The sequence below is a fragment of the Pseudopodoces humilis genome, chromosome 4 (genome assembly GCF_049639895.1).
Source record: "Pseudopodoces humilis isolate 2021_Gansu_Grassland_sample_001 chromosome 4, ASM4963989v1, whole genome shotgun sequence".
NCBI lineage: Eukaryota > Metazoa > Chordata > Aves > Passeriformes > Paridae > Pseudopodoces > Pseudopodoces humilis.
Genome location: NC_142203.1, coordinates 12072692 through 12092009, shown reverse-complemented (window position 1 = coordinate 12092009; position 19318 = coordinate 12072692). Strand labels below are relative to the sequence as shown.

At 38.8% G+C, this 19318-nt stretch overlaps 1 protein-coding gene across 6 annotated transcripts; it reads left to right on the top strand.

Annotated features, from left to right (window-relative positions):
* The first annotated feature begins 1081 nt into the window (after window positions 1-1081).
* MACIR (macrophage immunometabolism regulator) lies at window positions 1082-18840 on the top strand. 6 transcript variants are annotated; one of them, XM_088054317.1, is made up of 3 exons: window positions 7754-7808; window positions 8664-8749; window positions 16544-18840. In XM_088054317.1, exons 2-3 carry the CDS (start codon window positions 8666-8668, stop codon window positions 17186-17188), a joined length of 729 nt encoding a protein of 242 aa, XP_087910443.1. In that variant the 5' UTR covers window positions 7754-7808; window positions 8664-8665; the 3' UTR covers window positions 17189-18840. The 6 variants fall into 6 exon arrangements, with proteins under 6 accessions (XP_014116968.1, XP_014116967.1, XP_014116965.1 ...); XM_088054320.1 differs by lacking the exon at window positions 7754-7808 and having other exon boundaries at window positions 8621-8749; window positions 16544-17042; window positions 18305-18840; XM_088054319.1 differs by lacking the exon at window positions 7754-7808 and having other exon boundaries at window positions 8621-8749; window positions 16544-17042; window positions 18016-18840.
* The last annotated feature ends 478 nt before the right edge of the window (window positions 18841-19318 follow it).

Sequence of the window (19318 nt, the reverse complement as noted above, 5' to 3'; positions counted from 1 at the left end):
AACCTTAAAAATACCATCTTGTGCTCTGAAATACAGAAACTGGCTTAACACCAAAGCAGTCCAGAGTGTATTACTGTGAAAAACAGATGCTGAATAAAAAAAGCAGGTCAAATATTTTAGCTCTAAAAAAGAGAATGTGTGAGTGTGGGAATGGCATCAAATATGGGCCTAGGAGGAGGAGAATGCACTAACTACAGAGAACAGCCATATTATAAAAGGTAGAAGCTACTGCAGAAAAGACCTTACAGGAAGCTTAAATTCTGCCTTGATAGAAAACCAGTTCTAAAGCAGACTTGTTTAAAAAAAATAGAAATAGACTGGATTAAAAAGTTGCCACTGTGTATATATAGAATGTAGTATACACGAACAGACTTCTAATCCAGAGTTCTGAAATTTAGAATTTACAGAATGTTCTGTCAAAGAGATAAGTCACTGACAAGGGAAAACAAGGTAATTAGGTGACATGCATTTTGCAGCAGATCCAGAATAGTTCTATTATTGACGCGGGCCAGAGATTTCCCGGGCTAGCTCAGATAAGTTTTCTTTTTCTCTCTGGCTCGGGCCAGGCGGGGCCTGAACCGAGGCTACTGTTTTAGCCCCAGTTCGTGTTTGAGCTTTTCAGCCCTTCTTTGAACACTCGTCTTTGGGATCAGGCGAAGGAGTGAGGGGAGGACTCTCTTCTGATTTGCAATTCACAAATTTATTCTGTAAGGAGAAATCCAGGAGAAAAGACAAAGGACGGGGGGGTCTGACCGTCTCCTTTTAAAGTGTTAACGCCTCGGGGGATTGGGAATTGTGAGAACCAGTTAAAAATCACAGCTGGCGGGCACACAAACTTTCTACTAATAAAATACCAACAGGTGAAGATAAGCGGTAACGGGCATGGGATTTCTCTAGTTAATTTCCGAGGGTTAGGGGTTTTTGCAAGACGGGGTGGAGGAGAGGGGGAGAAATCGCGCTGCCTGAGGCTCTGCCGCTGGAACACGAGAAACCGGAAACACACCGGCAAAAGCGGCGGAGACACGGCGCCGGGGCCGGGGTAACAAAAAAAGCGGATGTCCAGCGGCGGCGCCCGCCGGGGCCCCGACAAGAAAGGAGCAGGTCTCCCTCGGCCGCGCGGGCCGCCCGGAGGGAAAACGGAGGCGGACACAGTGCGGGGAGAAACACGAGCTGAAGCCGGAGCCTGGGGTCTCGCGGGCCGGGGCCCGCTGCGGGGTAAGGCGCAAGGTGGGGGAAAACACAATGAGACCGAGGGAGGCGCGGGCCCGCAGGCAGCGGGGGCGGCAGGCACAACCGCAGCAGCCGGAGAGGGGGGAGGGGCGGGGAGAACCCAGCAGAAGCTTCAATCGCGGCAGCGAGGGAAAAAAACAGACACGAAAGCCTCTAACCTTGCTGGCAAACTAAAAAGCCCACTACAACATATAATGAATTATCTTTGCTTCCAACTAAGCTTTTTTGGTCTGGTCGCAGCTGTCTTACTAAATCTCCTGTTTCATCTCTCCAGAAGAAGGAATAACTGCTCCTTTATTTAATAAAGTTGTTACTTGTTGTATACTAAAACAAGTACTAAAACTATGTGAATCTTTTCAAATCTGAGTATAAGTCAATTCAGACGTCCTGTCTTATTTGTCTTCAGACTCCTGATAGCTTTTTCTCTTTTGGGTGATGGCTGGGACTATATTTAGATTTAAAATATTATATGTAAAACTTCCATAAATTATTTTAAAAGGCTACTATGAAAAGTAGTTCCATCTTTTTATGAATTTAAACTGAGTCTGTAGACATTTTTAAAGAGTACTTGCTCAGAACATGTAGTGTTACAAATACTGAAAAATAGAAAAGAAAACAAAGGAGAAGATTCAACCAAGGGAATTCAAAAGACTGAAATGACATTGTATTTGAAACGGAATGGAATGAAAAAAGCAAATACCTGGGAGGTTCCTGCCTTTTCTAGCTTCCGTATTAGTTATGAGAGAGTAAAACTGTATGCAGTTCTGGGCCACAAAAATTAAGAACAATGCTAAGGCACCTGAATACATCCAGAAGGCCAGGCAGGCAGGTAGAATGGCTGGAAAGTCTGTCCTGCAAGGCGTGGTGGGGTTTGGAGAGAAGGAGGCTGAGGGGCAACATCACTGCTGTGTTCAGCTCCCAGAGGAGGGAAAGTGGGGAAGGAGGTGCTGAGCTCTTCTCCCTGCAATTCAGCAACAGGGTGTGTGGGAATGGTTCAAAGCTGCATCAGGACAGGTTCTGACTGGACATTAGGAATGACAAGGGTGGTCAAACCCTAGCACAGGCTTTCTAGAGAGGTGGTTGATACCCTGAACCTGTCAGTGTCTTAAAAACAGGCATCTAGATTATGTCCTTCATAATGGGCTAGAAATTTGGTCAGCCCTGAAGCAGTCAGGCAGTTAAACTAAATGGTCATTGTGGGTCCTTTCCAACTGTTCTGTTCTATTCTTATTCTATTCTGTTATTAATCGACATATATTTTAACCTCAACATAGGCTATGTATTCAATCCAAAATCAGTAAGGTTAAACAAGGATCATAGAAACACAGAGTAACTCAGGATGTAAATGCCCTTAGGAGGACTGTGGTCCAATGTCTTGCTCAAATCAGAATCATCTGTGGGACCAAACCATGTCACTTTATCCAGCTTGGGCTTTACAGCCTTGAAGGATAGAGACTACACCAACTCTGTGAGCAATCAGGTCCACTCACAGACATGTCTTTATCACTTCTCTTCCTCCTTAACTATGTACAGTTTGATTTTGATAAACTTACGTTCAGCTAACAGACCTACAGCAACACAGGCAGGTATTTTCTTCTCCCTACACATGTGCACACTAAGTGCATATTTTGTTAAAGACTGGTCAAAAACTTCACTTCCCTTTCCCAGTAACTTTTAGACCTCATGGTGTAAGCCAGTGTGTCTTTTCGCATTGAATAGTTCTATTTTTTGCTTCCAGATGCTCGGAATCAGAGCTGGTACTAACTGAACATCTGCAAAATGCACAAAGCTCCAAACCCACCACTTTTTTCATATTCTTTCATGTGTTTGTGTCTATAGGACAAAATTTTGCCTTGCTTAAGTAGCTGTTATTCCAGCTGAAATCAGCTTAATTTGGAAAAAAAGTCAATTTGGCCCAATAAATAATCAAAGGATGCTTTTCACACTTATTAAACTTATTTTTTAAATGGTTATATGAAAAAAATAGGATGGTATTTTAATAAATAATGTGCTTAAGAAATTTTGGTTTTAGGTTTTAAGTAAATTTTCACTGTATTCACTGGTCTCCTAAGTTTTTAACTTAGCCAAATAGTCCTTTAAGAAATTACTAAACTTTTGAATTTGGATGGCAAAAGTTGCAAGTTATATGGCAATACCAAAAATTTATTTCTTTGTCTTTTAATATAATAATATTGCTTTATTTTACCTTGTCCCCCAATATTACATTATTCTGCCACATCAGCCACACCCTCCTCAGAGTTGCTTTCCTCTTTCCTGTCCCCTCTCAAATTAGTATCTTGTTTTTCTTCCTGAACGTGGTTCTGGATTTCCAGCAAAAATCAGATTTTCAAAATAATGGTGACATTTCTTCCAAAGGGAAAAGAAAGTGCATATTTAATAAAAATGTTTGTCTCATTAGGCTTTGGAATTACATCCGTGTTAGCCAAACACAATGAGTAAATATTCTATAAATTGCTTAGCTTTCAGCTGTTTAATTTAGTTACTGCAGTAATGCTCAAAACATCATAGCAGTTTCTGTTGCAGTGTGTTTCTTATTAATGGTATGTTCTGTTATTGCCCAAGTTGATGGTTTGGTCCAAATGAGACCCTCCCACCCCACATTGTCAGTCTACCCTGAGTGTCCTGTCAATCCTATCCTAGGCCCACCACATGCCTGGAATTCCACTTCGGAAATCCCCTAAACTTTGACGCTTGATTAGTCCATGTGACCCAACTTTCCCCCCCTACCTCCCTCACTGGATGATGATTTTGTGAACCCTGCCTTTTACCCTCCCCAGGATATCTCTGATTAGCTGGTGCTTTGTACCCTCCCTTTGAACTGCCTCCTTGTTTCAGCTGTTGCCCACTTGCATTTTCTTTTGCCCCCAAGATTCTCCAGAGCAATAAATCCTCTACTCTCCCATGCAAAAGACCTCCCCGTCATTGTTGTCTCCTCAGAGCACAGACTGACAGCCAAAAAGCCGTAGAGCAAGTTCTCTAGTCACACCTCAGGTCATCCTGATCCTGGGGTGTGACCCACTCCTGGAGCAGGCCAAACTGATAGAGACAGATAAACTCCAGCCCAATGCAGTAAGTTTCCAATGTGCAAACATGTAATTCAGGAATAGCAAGAAAAATAAGTCTTTTGATAAAGGCACTCTAAGGATAATAAATCAGGAAGAGCTTGATGAGAATAGAAATTGAGCTGTTTTCTATGTATTTTACCTTTTACATTGTGTTTACTTAAAAATTGTATTGTCATTCTAATTCACTGTCACTGATGTGGTAAGCTACTGATGAGCACAGACATTCTAAGATATTGGTATTTCATGTTCTGGCCAGGATGATGCAGAGAAAATGTCTTGGAATGGTCTCCTTCCCTCTGTGTTGCAGTAGGACCAAAAAGTGTTAATCAGATCTTCTGTGGGAAAACAAAGCCCAAGTTTTCTAAAGTATCTTCCATTTTCCATTACATTTTCCATGTAAAATCTTGGATGCCTTGATAAACATTGCAAAAAAAAAAAAGCAATGAAGTACAGTAGTTTATCTTGGTAAAATCTTAACAGTGTGATAACATTGAAGATGCAAAATTTGACAAATGCGGGGATTTAGGAAGCTATAGGTTTGTTATAAATGCATATGATATTATTGGCTTTTCGCAAACATTATAATGAACATTATATGTATAAGATTAGAAAATTTAGCTGTATTAATATAGTTTCCTTTATTTCTGTTCTTGATGAAACTTAGAAATAGTGGTATAATACATATATGTTAGGCTATGGCATAGTATTAAAACAAAAACTTTTGTTTGTATAACCCAAAGACTGAAAAAGATAGCTGGAGACCCCCCTGCATTTGTAAACTATCTTATCCAGACGAAGACCACTGTGACCAGAGTTCTGGAGGAGGAATTTATTGCATTTCTGTTATCAGGGAATGTAAATCTCAATGGCACCAAGAAGATTGATCTATTGGAAAGGGGGCAAGTGAAAACTAAACAGAAGAACACCAAAAATCCTAAGGAGAATGTATGAATATGTATGAGAATTCATGGATATGTAGTAGGGTTCTGTTTTTAAGGGACAATCCTTTGTTAGTAGGGGTGTTCTCTTGGCTGAATGCAGAGACACCCGGCTGTATCTGTATGCTTTATTTTATTTTTATCTCCTAATTGTCTTTTTTATTAAACTTCTAAATTCTATAAAAAAATATGTGAACCTCGTTTTTCACAGGTTCATTTTCAAATATTTGGTATGGAATTTGTATACTAGCTTTAGCAGAAATTTTCAGGATCTGCCCTTCTTTCAGTGCCTAGGAATTTAAAAGTTTGCACCATGTTAATTCTCTTAGTGTGATAAATGTTAATAATTTTTACAGCTAATTAAATACTAAAATATTTGGAGAGAGGAGGGAAACACATGATGGGACATTAGCAGTCCTGCTGTTATAAATGAAATTAGAATTTTGACAACTAGTTCCCTTGAGTTAATAACATTTTAATTAAAAATGAATACAATTTAGTAAATTGAATAGTAATTCGGTATAAAATAATAAAGTTTAGTAAAATAATACAATTTAGTAAAAAATTACAATTTATATATATAATTTGCCAGTAATTAAGTATGATTAAAGCATAAGCAAAACCAACTGGGGTATGGAGGCTTCCCACTCTGCCTCACGTACAAAACAAAGCCCTTCAAGTTAAACTTGTATACTGTATGCTTATACATATTCATTAATGTTTCCAATATGTTTCCTGCTATTTCCGATTTTTCTGACTTTATATCACTTTTCTTCACAGTGCATGCCTCACTTGTTGTTAGGGGGTCTTCAGTCTTCTTTTGGTGTTTTTTTGCCAAAGGCTTCTCCTCTTCCTTGTTATCCCCTGAATAACCTTGCAGGTTTTCACGTGCGTACTAAGCGTCGTTATGTAAGTCTACTCGTTAGTCTGATATTTACTGATTTTTAGGCCCAATGCCTAAAGTCATTCTAATTTTGTCCATCTCAAGGCCATTTTCGTCTTGGGACACCACTTGTCTTCCAAACTACATCCTGTACCTCAATTTTAACATGTAACAACATCTGTAAAGGGGTGCATCTGCCTTGTGACACTGATTCTTTTGATTGCTCCTAATAATAGCTTTCCAGATAGTTACCATCTAGTTAGCACGAATCAATTCCATTTATTACGCTGCTAATCTGGAAAATATGTTTTCTTTTAAAGAGTTATTTAGTCAGAACACATTATAAGCACCTGCTGTCTCCTAAAGTCAATCACTACTGCTGCCTACCATCTCCTCCTTGAAATTTAATTTCAGAGTCTGACTGAAAACTCAGTTGACAGCAAGAGCATGAAGTTGTTGGGAGGAAGTGTGTTGGGAGAAAGCTGTGACATAGTAGCTGACAAGATCTTACAGCCTCATTTATACTTCGGGACAACACAGGAAGATGGGATGTCCCACTCAGGCCAGTATTGCAGGTGTCAACATGAGCCAAAGGAGGTTGTGTACTTAAGGAACATGGAGCTTCATAATGCCCATGGAGTTACACTCCAGGTTCCTTTTCTTAGACTGCTGCTTGATAAGATACATTCCCCGTGTTCTGTGATAAATTTACTCATTTAGTTCTTAGAGCTTTTTTTGTGATCTTGCAAACCCTATGACTCTTAAGGACTTGCAAAGCTTGTAATCAAAATGCCTTATAAAAACCATGAGTTTTATTTCTCTGTTGTTTGTTCTGAGAATTTCCAAGAAACACAAATTCCAGGAGCATTTGGGTGCACAGTGGTTAGTCGGGGTGCATATGGAATGGAAGGCTGACAGCCTTCAGTGCAATTCAAGACCAGAGCACCTGCTACTTCCTTGGCAGGACCATTAGGACTAGAGGGAGAGCAGAATATGGCTTTTTTATGTGGGTCATTAATGCCTTCCCAATCACAGTAATGCTGTGATTTTCAGCTGTGTGTTTGAGTCTTTAAAGACTCAGTTTCAGAAACTAAACCTAGCCCAAGTCCATCCTTAGGGGTTTAATAGCTGTGTGGTAGAACTCTTATTAAAGGGGAAAAACAGGACTGTGACAGGACACCTTTTCTTCCCCTTCCAATTTACTTGAAAAAGCCAAGTTAAGCAATTGTTTGCAAGGTTTGCTGCAGTAATAGCAGCAAAATACAATAGGGAAATTATCTAACTGGCTGTCAGAAAAACCCGTTAATAAAGGTTTGTTGTCTAGTCAGCTTTCAAACTTTGTAGGCTGCATGGAAATACTACAGAAATGGGCAGTATTCCTGCGATGAGAAAGTCACCAAGAGACGGGTACTTCATACATTTCTACAGCTGTATACGACAGAAAATGGCACAGACGACAAACGTTTATTAAAACCAGACTCGGGATAGGTGGAAGATACCGAGGCTCAGGCCGGGGAGGGAGGCGGAGCTCAGGACGGCCTGCATGCTCCGTACGAAGCCGCCGCGCGCTCCGCCCTCAACCCGGCGCCGGGCGGGCCCGGGGAACAGGAGCGACCCGCACGCCGCCCCTGACAGCAGCTGCCTTCCGGGCCCCGCCGCGCTGGGCCGCAGGTAGGAGAGGGCGGGAATTGAGCCCCGGTCTCTGGCCCTGCCCTGGGCTCCCGGAGCTGGGTGGGCCGAGGGAGGAGCCGTAGGGCGGGAGCTCTGCGGGTGGGCGGTGGAGCCCGCCGTAGGCGCGGTGGTGCCGCCGTCGGGGAGGCCTGGGGGGTTGGACAGTGCGAACCGGGTCCCCAGAGGGCGGCAGGGCCCACGGACTGAAGGGCTGGGTGCGCCGTGGCCGGGCACCGCCAGGTCGTGTGGTGCGAGTGGCGGCCCCGCGTTCCTGCAGGCCCCACAGCCCGCCCTGCGGCCCCGGCTGAGCCGGTAGGGAGGAACATGGCAGACGCTGCCCGGCAGCCCTAGAGGGAGACCAGGACGTTGGTGGTGGTCCCCGTGTGTGCAGGGAGGCCGGGGAGCCGCCATGTGGGGCCTGCAGCCTCCGCTGACGCTGCTCCTGGTGCGCTGTCCGTGCCACCCGATGGGTGACAGTGTAAGCGGTGGAAAAGCCCAGAACTTAGCTGTGTGCAGCTGTATCTAGCATTAGTGTATGTATTTATTTAGTGTGCATAACTGTCTCCTCAGTTGCAGTTTAAAGCCACTGGCAGCCCTATGACTCAGGCAAGTGCTAAACTTGGATATGACCTGTTGATTCTGATAGTAACAATGTGTGCATAGTTAACCTTCTGTGGTTTTTATATTTCTTTGTAATAAATTTTGCTTAGTGAAGAGTAGACAGAGACTGAGAGTTTTGTCTTAATATTTACTGTATGGCCTGTGAAGCTCACTGACTGCCCTTGTGCACTCAAGGTGCATTCAAGTGTTACTTTAGAGTATGAAACTTGCTAAGCTGCTTTGATTCATTAGCAGGCATGTTTTTCCAGTCCTGTCTCTGCACACTTACTGGAAGAGTGTCTTTGAGCAGCTGTGGTGCTGTTTTGAGTGGTCTGCAGAAGGTAGGAAAGCAATCTCAGATCTTAGCTCTCTGTATATATATTATTTATATGCGGTTTTCTAAAGGGTTTTGCCTAGCAAAAATGTATTCTCTATTACAAAGAAAATAGGAAATTATGAACTCTAATAGGTGTTTCTTAGGAGCATGTGTTTGTTACTGTGTTCTCTGGAGCAGGCCAGGATTTCATACATTTTGCTTGCATAGCTGCATGCAGAAATGAACCAATGTCAGAAAGCTGCTTCTCCCACTACCCTCCTGCTGTTGATATATTTTGAACCATATTCCAGATAACCAGATGTACTTGCTTCAGCTTTTATTTTCCCCCCTGAGGAAGAGCATTTGTTAGGATAATGAAGATAGAGGAGGATGGTTCTCACAGTGTCTTTGAAGCAGAGGGAAATGAGGCTGTGGCAATGCAATCACAGAAATTAGGCTCTTGTGTCAGAGTACGGGCATTATAGTGTGGCTTTCTGTACAGTCTCTTCTTTGATCAGCCTTATGCTGCTGGCTTGGCCATTGGGCACGTATAATCATATGCAAATGTGGTATTGGTATGGCAAAGTCAGATGAGTCAGAACTGAATGTTCTGGGAAGAAGATTTCTGTTCACACTAGTTGTAAGTCTGAAATAGAAATTTACTGTAACTGCATGTACTGTTGGGCTTTTACTAATTGTTACTCCACACTTGCATTACACTGGTTTTTAAGCAGCATTTAAGTAAGGGAAGGAGCATTTGAGAATCAGGCAAACAACAAAACTTTAAAACCTTTATGTACATTACTCTACTGAGCTTGAGAGAGTGCTTAAAGTACTTCCATTAAAAAAAATGAAAAAACTAAATTGCATTGATTAAACATTTTTTTAAATAATATCTGTGAGTAGGTGCATTTTTAAAGTTTATTTCTTTGATATAGCTGTTCCTAGTCAAAGGCTGAATATTGTATTGTTTAGTCTGATAATTTCAAAATAATGTCACCAGAGCTGCACTGACTTGTAAGTATAGAACATTGCCCAACCTGAATTTCTTCTTTAACACAGTAACAGTGGAGACCCATAGTCCCATTAGAACTTTGGTTTTTAAATTAAAGAAGTTAGTATTTATTTGGTAAAAACTGGAATGATGTCTTTTGTTTGTTTGTTTCTGTCTCTTATTTTTAAAAGGCAGTTTAGTTTTTTGTTGCCAAGTCAGGTTGTGTGGTGTCTTCCCAAGTGAGCTAACGTGAAAGTAAGAAGAACTTCGAAGGTGAAACTTAGATTTTAGTTGATGAAAAGATAGAAGATCAAAAATACAGAGAAGAAGAAATTAAATGATAAGGGACACATTATTGTACTTACTAATCCAATAAGGAATAAAAATTATTTTTGTTACAATATGTATCAACTTTTTTGCATGTATCTCACTGTTTTACTTTTTGAAGAGTCAGCATAGTAAACAACCACCTTTATGCTGGCCAGGAGCATCATTTTACAGACCAAGTGAAGGGGAGGTGTTTGTCTGTGATTCAGTCCAGCAAGGGGGTCGCATTGTCCATGTGGAAAACTAAATATGTCAGAGAAGTTACTGTCTGTTAAACACTTCCATCTAGTATCACTTGGCAGAGAGATGTTAAATGGCCTTCTTTCCCACCATTTTCTTTCAGTTCTGCTTGCTAAGTCTCTTCATACAAAATTCATTAGTCTGGTCAGACTCTGAACATTCCATCTGTCTCTTTTCTTTGTAAACTGTATGCTCTGTCATGCTGATTTGGTCTGAGCTAGTCACTTGTGTTGCTAGTTGTAGTTTTTCAGTAGCGCACTTTTGACCATCTTCAATTTTAAAAGGTAGTTTTCTGAATCATAATAGTTTTAAACACTGTTTAAAACTGTGTTAATAACAAGAATTGAAAAACTGGTCACTGCTACTTGGAGTAGGAGCATATTGGTAGAAATTCTTTTCAAAAAGAACATTTTGTAAATCCTAGTTTTATATAAGCCATGTGGTATTTATTGCTTGGTATACTGGGTAGCTGAATGGCTTAATATTTTACCCGTTGACAAGAGCCCCCGCTTTTCTCCACCAAAACACACACTTTACTAGTTGTTTTGTAGGCTGTTGTTTTACATTGCATTCTGAAGTTACTGCGCTAGCTTTATAAATTCAGTAATATCAGTTCATGTTTTCTTAAGGTCTGTAGGATTATATTGTATGTCTTAAGCATAATTTAATTTTCTTGCATGTAGTTTTGAGGAAGTAAATCTGTACTACACTTAGTTGTTACTCCATCTGAATGTTGTCTTATGTGGTACAGCAATTTAATATTGCCCCCATTCTCTTTAGCTTAGAGGGGTATGGAATTTCTTGTAAGAAACAACAAACTTTTTTTTCCCTTCAGACTGCAAGGGGAATGATGTAGACCTTATTTTATACTCTTATCAAAAAGACAATTGAAGTAATTGAAAGTGTCCCAGCTTCAAACATGCTGGGTGGTTTCACTTACTCCTGTGTTTAACAGACAAACATTTTGTCTTCTAAGTGCATTGTATATATCAAGTAATGGCAGCACAGAGAAGGGAAGGTGTCAAAACTGGCTTGATATCTCTATTCATTATGTTTGACTCTTTTACAGTTGGTATCACCTCTGCCATCTCCATTCTCCTTTTTCTTGTTGCAATTGCTATCATTTTATCAATGTGACATATCTTAGTGATTCTTAGCTAATAGTATTGCCTACAGGCTTGGCATCTAGGAGGAAGAATAAGTGCTTAAGAAGAAAACATTTACTGAATGGACAGAAATTTAATGCTTATCTAAAAGAAAAATAAAAGACATGTTTTAAAATCAATTCAGATTCTATCTGGGGAGATAAGTAACAATAGAAATGTGAAATTACAGAGAACTAGTTATTTTGTTAAAAGTAACTTACAGTGGCTACAAAATAATATAGACTTTCTACAAAGCGTAAGAGTATCAAGGAAAATCCTCTTCATATTTTTTTGTCTTTAAAAATTGGGTAATTAATGTTTGTATTTTGTAAGTCACATTTCTTTCCTCAAAAAGATAGTAAGTAATGCATGTAACAGAAGAGGTAACATTTTATTGGGGGAAAAAAACAAACAAACAAGATTTTGAGTGCAGTGAGGCACATGGCAAGAAATAATTTCAACAACAAATGATTTACAGTGCATATATTGTGATATTAGGCCCTAGTGGGTCATGCATGACTGTTTCTCATTTGTCCCGTGTTATGAGAAGGATATGAACGGTGTCTAACAACTTTGTGAAAGATTCTATAACTAGAAAGTCTTTATATTTGCAAAATGTGGAAAGTTTGATGGTTTTACACTGAAAGAACTATCCCAATAATATTAATGTATTCTTGAGGTCATACAGTGATGTTTAGTAGTTAATCTAGTATTTATCTTCATTATTTCCCTGCCCTGTGTTTTAGACAATTTTCTCAGTCTTTATCTGGATTAGGTCTAGTTACTTTATATGCAGAGTATATTTGTAAATATACAAAGAGAATTAATAAAATCTTGTAAAATCTCATTGAGTTTTGTTCTGAAGGCCATTCTGGTAGGTGTTGGTCAAGTTAATTATTTTGGTAACTGCTATTTTCAGTTATTTTGCATATTTTTTTTAATATGTGGACAAGCAGCAAAGGATATGCCATATTGTTCTTAGTCTCCTTGCTTTGATTCAATAATAATCTTTAATTACAAATTGTCTTGAATTGGCATCACTCTATTGTCATTCTGTTTGAGAGGCAAGAAGACAACAAGCCAGCTGTCATCAGAGGCAGCCATCTTTTTAAACAGGCATACTGCTTTATCCAGTGTTATAACTGATGCTGGGAATTAGTGATGAGCTTATACTTGTAAACAGCAGTGAACATAACAGAAGTTATCAAATACTTTATAACCATAGAAATGTCCTAAAATACTGTAAAAAAATTTTAAATATCTATTTATAGGTGATGGTACGTACACTCATTGTGAATCTCAAATTATTTTCTGTTTTCTTTCATAGGAGTCTTCTAAATAATGTCTTTATGTCTTTTCTGTTGATTTTTTTTTTGTTTGTTTTTGGTTTTGGTTGTTTGTTTTTTTTCCTAGATAAGGATACAAATAATTTTGAGACTGTAGGGCAGTTTGAATAACTGGCATTAAAAGTCTTGGGAAAGAGGAGCTGAGCACATACATATTGAGTTTTGGTCCTTTGCTTATGCAGCTGGCCAGTCATTCATATCACCAGCTAGCAGTGCTGTTCCCTTGAGTTTCTGATGCTTGTGGCACCAGCTTCTAATACTGCTGTTGTTTTCAAATGTCTGACAGGATTGCTTGGTTTTAGTATTTTCCTTCACACTGCAGCAGAGAATGAGAGTTCTGCAGTTTCAGAACCTTTAGTACTAGACTGGACCTTGCTGGCTGGAAGACTTTCTGCTCTGATTTTCCTTTGTACGGGTTTACAGTGAGGGTAATTACTGTGCAGTGAACTGCTGACTCCTTCCGTTCTGCAGGGTTGCTTTTCCAAGTTGATTGCTTTTGGTTACCAGAGCACACTCCCATGTTTCAAACAAAAGGAAATCAATTTTAAAAGTTGTGCTATGGGAAGAGCCTTTGTGTTACTTTAAACTCCCAAAGTGCATGAAGATATCTCTTCCTCTTTCCTCTTCTTTAGGGCAGATACTGCTATTGCAAATGTTTTGTTTGTTCTGTGCTTGTTGTTTGTTTTGGGGTTTTATTGTTTGGGATTTTTTTTTGGGGGGGGGGTGGGTTTATTTGTTTTCTGTGGTTTTTTTGTAGCATCATTTCAGTTTCTTTTAACAGAACAAATTGAGTCTTTCTGGAAGTTTTCAGGAGAGATTTCCAAACTACAGGGTGGAACTTTGGATTTAAGAGGAAGAACAGATATTTATGTTTCTTGCATAAAATTCTAGGGTAGTAGAAAATTGTAATGCAGAATTTCTGTGTGTTGTGCCTTGTGGTGCATAATTTCAATTTAACAAATTGTCATTAATATCTTTGTCTTCTTCAGTAGCTGAAGCCTTACCAGATTTACTGTTTCACTGCTTGATACGGTGTTAAAGTAGGAAGCAACTGCTTCTGCTATTCTAAAACTGGTAACTGAATCCATAAATATATATTGAATTCAATTAAATATGATAGGAAGCATTATTGAGTTGTGTGGACCTTCTGCAGTGAAACTTTTTGGTGTCTGGTTTGCTTCAGTATTTCAATTCTTTATTTAACCGTTTTACCAGTATTGTTCTATTCACAGAATTGTTAGGGTTGGAAGGGATTTCTGAAGATCATTTATTCCAACCCCAGACCATCTAGTCCAACCCCAAAATGCTTAAAAACTCGTTGGGTGAAGTATATTTGCAAAAGTTATGGTATGCAAAACTGGTAATGAAGAATCCTAAATACACCATGACTGAGAATTAAAAGAGACCATTTAAGACTAAAGGAACATTAGAAATAGTCTCTCTATAATATAAGTCTGTTAAAGGCAAATAAAATCCTCTTTAGCAGAACAGTGGGCATTTTGTTTACTCCTTGTTTATTAGCATAATAAAATAGCAGGGACAAGCAGGGTGACTGGGGACTAAGCAGGGAAGAAACATCACACCCCAGTTATTTAAATCCAGGGTTAAACCAAGATTCTTTTGGTCTGGGTAGATGTAAAAGAGAAATACCAACCAGATATCCTCAAGAGGTAAAAATTCACAGAAAAGTTTGCTAGCAAACTATAGAAGATGAGGAACTTTGTCAAATGATTTAGTAAAACATGAAACACCACAGCAGAGATACAGCCCACTGAACATAGAAAACCTTTAAATCCATTTGGCATTATCTTCTGTGAAAAGAAAGTTAGAAGAAGAAAGGGAGAAAGACAGGAAAGATGTAGAAAAACAAAAGCAGCTACCAGCTCCTGGGTTCCAGTGATGTAAAGCTCCAAGATGAAGGTGGGGTTAAAGAACAATATGCTTGTCTCATAGGGCCTTCTTAAAGACCCTTCCTCGCAGGTGGGACTTTTAGTATCTTGGCCACTCGGGCTGGGTTAGGCACCACTGGGGTGCTGCCTCCATTGTGCCATAACTGATGGACACTGTGAGGCTGGGGAATGTGGGGGGCAGGGCAACACCTCACCAGAGCAAGGTCCCTGCCAGACCCACACCCTGTGACACATTTGAAGCCCCCAAGATGTTTCAGACAGATTTTCAGTCTCTGACTGAACTTGAGCTCAACTATTTGAGCTGCTCTTTCCCAGTCCCTTAAAAGAAACAAGGTAATCTTATATTTTGCATGAGGCTAGTATTTTCTTTTGCAAGGGATACTTTCACACTTCCCTCTCTTATTTTAAAACAAACTAATGGAGATTGGTCTTAATGGGATTTTGTGAGGTATCTAAATGAAAAAGATGTATTTTCTACAGAAAATTAACAAATTTTTTTCTACAGAAATAAAGTATTTCATTGTTAGTTGTGTCATTGCTACTTGGCCCGTGATGTTCTAAGCCTCAAAGTGGCAGCAAGTGCCTAAGTTTTCAAACTCTTGGAAGTGTCTTTTAAGTTGGTCTTAGTTGTGAAATATTGAAAATGAGCTTTTGAATGTAGTTTATGGTCACACATAACGAATTTCAGAATTGTTTCTGCTTAACACTTAGATGCTAACTTTCCTTCGAGTCTTGTTGCCCTTAAACATGACATAGCTATGCTGAATTTTTTTGTAAAATATATTGACTACAGAGCCACTAGTTACAGTTTAGAGCAAAAGTGAGTCTGACAATGAAGAAAGCATGGATTTTGAAACAAATGTGACCTTTCTGTTTTGTGAAGTAGCTGTGTCACTGAAATGGTTCAGATGACTCTGAAAATAGAAATGAAAAGAATGCTTTCCAGTGTTCTGGCATCTACTGATGTATACTTGCTGTGATGGTCCATGTTAGCGATGGTAATAGCTTGCAGTGAGCACTTGTGTTTGTGAAGGAACCAAATAATTTATTTGGAATAGTTGTGAGGGAAGGGTAAGATAGTCTATTTCCAAGAGAAATAGGAAAAAAATGATGTTTATTCTTAAGATACTTATAAGAATCAAATACAATCTTCATTAAACACAGTATACTTTGTTTGAAATACATTAGGATCCTATTAGAATAAAAGAGTGTGTGTTTGATTAATTTTGAGTAAGATGCTAGGTGAATTTTCTTGGGGAGTGAGTGAGGATTGCTGATGACCTAATCAGACAGGTGTGGAACAGCTAGGTTACCATTCTTTGAATTTAAAGAAAGCTGTCTGCACATCTGGAAGATGGAAGTATTGCAGTGCACTCAGATCAGGTCCATGGTCATGTCCGAATGAGGTGGTATCTTTTAGGCATGTTTTTTGAAAGCTTTGCTTAATAAAAATATTGTCAGTAGACAAATTACACAGTAAAGATGGGGGAAGGTGCTATGGATCTGCTAATGGATGCACCAAGATGAGAGGGACTGCAAGAAATCAAATGCACCAAAAGGCTGAAAAAATGATCCAGAGAGGTGCTCCATTTTTGAGTATGATAGTATTAAAGTATATTTTTAGCTGTTAATAATTATCAGTATCTTTATGGTATCTTTTAATAAAAAACCCACCCAAGATAATTTTGAAAGACTGATGTTGGTGATGATTCTGTTATATGACACTCTGCAGAGGTAAGACCAGGGTGAATACGTAAGTACTGGTTATGACTTCTGGGTGGTACAAAATTGCAGTTCTGTGGTCCTTTCTCAGCACCTTGTGTTGCATTTTCTGAACAAGCTCTGCTTTATTTTTAGGAGCGAAGCTTTGTGTTTAAAATGGAAGTTGATGTAAATGGAGAGTCCAGAACTGCCCTCTCCACCCTCCCTGTGCCTCTTGCAGAGGTGAGTTCTGCAGCCAGGATGGAAGCAGAAAGGCCACGCTGTTCCAGCACCCCCTGCTCACCATTACGGCAGACAGTTGCAGGATATCAGATCCTTCACATGGATTCTAACTACCTGGTTGGCTTTGCAACTGGAGAGGAGCTGCTAAAACTAGCCCATAAGTGTACAGGAAGTGAGGAGAATAAAGGAGAATCTGGTCCTAACTTGGGCTCCAAACATATTGATTCAGGACTTCCACGTTCCTCGCGTTTGTACAAAACTAGAAGTAGGTACTACCAACCATATGAGATCCCAGCAGTAAATGGAAGGAGGAGACGACGAATGCCCAGCTCAGGGGATAAATACAGTAAAGCTTTACCCTATGAACCTTACAAGGCACTTCATGGTCCCCTGCCTCTCCGTCTTTTGAAAGGTAAAAGGTCTCATTCAAAATCACTGGACTACCTCAATTTAGACAAAATGAACATTAAGGAACCTCCTGACACAGAAGTGCTACAATACCAGCTCCAACACCTTACTCTTAGAGGGGATCGTATGTTTGCAAGGAATAGCACATGAGCTATCATCTCAAATTTAGAAATGGTTTCTGATCTTTTCTCTGTTGCTGCAAAAATCCACTGTTGTACTGTGTACATAACTTTCCACAATATAAGTGGTTTTATCAGGTCAGTGTTACCAGAAAGTAATTTATTTGAATACAGTCTTGACAGATGCAAATACTTGGAGAGAGAAATCTTTGCTGATAAAGCAACTTCTGATGCAGATTTGACTGCAACTAGTGGATATTTCTTTGGACGCATTTTAACAAAAAAAAAGCTTTTGATTTTTGGGATTTTTTTTTTCTGTACTGCTTCATCTAGTATTTACAGTAATTCAACACTGAAAAATTGGTGATGTCTGCCTGGTTGTTTCTAATTTTGGCTTGATGTTAGATACTGCTTTTGGATAAGTACTCAAGGAGTATTTTTGGGTTTTCTTTTTGTTTCTGTAGTAAAATGTATGGGTTTTACTTAAAACATGAACAGGAAAGTTAGCTTGACTGGATGAATCACTTGCTATTTAAACAGTCCAATTTATTTTGAGACTGCGCTTGTGTTGGTGATGTGGGTGAGATTCATTTGTAATAGAAAACTTTGCTACTTGAATCCTATTAAATTATTTTTTTAGTTTCTGCATGAAAGCAATTGCTTTATCCTTTTTATTCTGTAAAACATGTTCAGAATAATTATTTCAGTTATTTAAAGCAAATCTTTTAGGAAGTGCAGGTCGTTTTTTGTTTTTTTGTTTTGTTGGGGTTTTTTTTACATTGTCTTGAGACAAACTGGAATGTGTGTACTGGTATGTTGGTAATGTTTTTGATTTTGTGATTTTCATTTCATCTATAGTAACAGAAGGTGTCAACTTCAACATATCTTTGGAAATTTGACTTGAAGCACTGAACACGAGCTCTGGAGGGCAAATTGTTTCTTGACAAGAGTGCAAGTAAAATATTTCTTGTCAGCATTGAAGAGATGATCTTGAATTTTTCAGCAGAATAATGCACTGGCTTACTTTTGTTACTTAATGAATTTTTTTATCTAAACGTGACATTAAATGCAGTTTTCACAGCTGTATCCTAAGATTTTGGTAACTTTAGTTTAAAAATGAAAAATAGTTTTCATTCTTTTTTTTTAGGTGCAGTCTTTTGCTGAAGAAGTGCAAAACTTGATTTTGCCTGATGATCTCTGCAGAAGTTAAAAATAATTTCATATTGCTTTGAAACGTGAATTATTTGATCAATTGTTTCTGATAGAGTTAAGATTTTTATTTGTTTCTTTGTTCATTGCTCAGAATTACTAGAAAGCACTAGTTAGTGCATGTGCTCTGGAAAATGAAGAGTTCTTAGTCTATCACTCAACACTTTAAATTAAGGCAGTCCACTACTAAGCATTTTGTGGTTTGGTTATTTTTTTTTAGGTTTATTAGAAAATACCAAAAAAAAAAAAAGTGTCTTTTTCAAAGTTAACTACACTAATTTAAAGTGTAAATTTAATGTATTGAACAATGATCTTGAAAGTAAAGTCTTCCTCTATAGCCTTTAGTTTGAAAAACAGAATATGGTTGATGCCAAAGAGATAGGGGATTTGTTTAAGGAATAAACACCACTGTTTATTGAAATATCAACTTAAATTGTATTTCTGGCTGAAAAATAAAAAAGGTATTATAAACAACTGTTGTTTTGGATTCATTTGGTGTGTAGGAGAAAAACAGGACATTTAAAAAATTTAGACTGGGGAACATTTAAAAACAACTTGAAAGTTGGGGTTCTGGATTTATGTGAAATAGATGCTTATCTCTGTTCCTTTGTTTCAGGAAAAGTGCCATGCATTTACCTTGTGTGCATGTTTCTGATGTTGTCCAGTCCTGTAATTTTATGGCTACATTAAGAGACTGGTGGATGGCTAGCTAGCTGAGTTCAGGCATAAAAAATGTAATGTATGTAAAATGGTATTTTATCTTTGGTGATTTGTTTGTCAATGTGCTCAGACATGGTCATGGTGTTTGATTACCTCACCCTTCATAAAGTAGGAATTACTATTTACACTACCTGTAGCACAGACTAAGCAAGGAATTGTTAACAGATAACTTAGGTTTTTCTAAGTTTCAATGGTAGTGAAGAATCAGAAACAAATTTTCCAACATAATCAA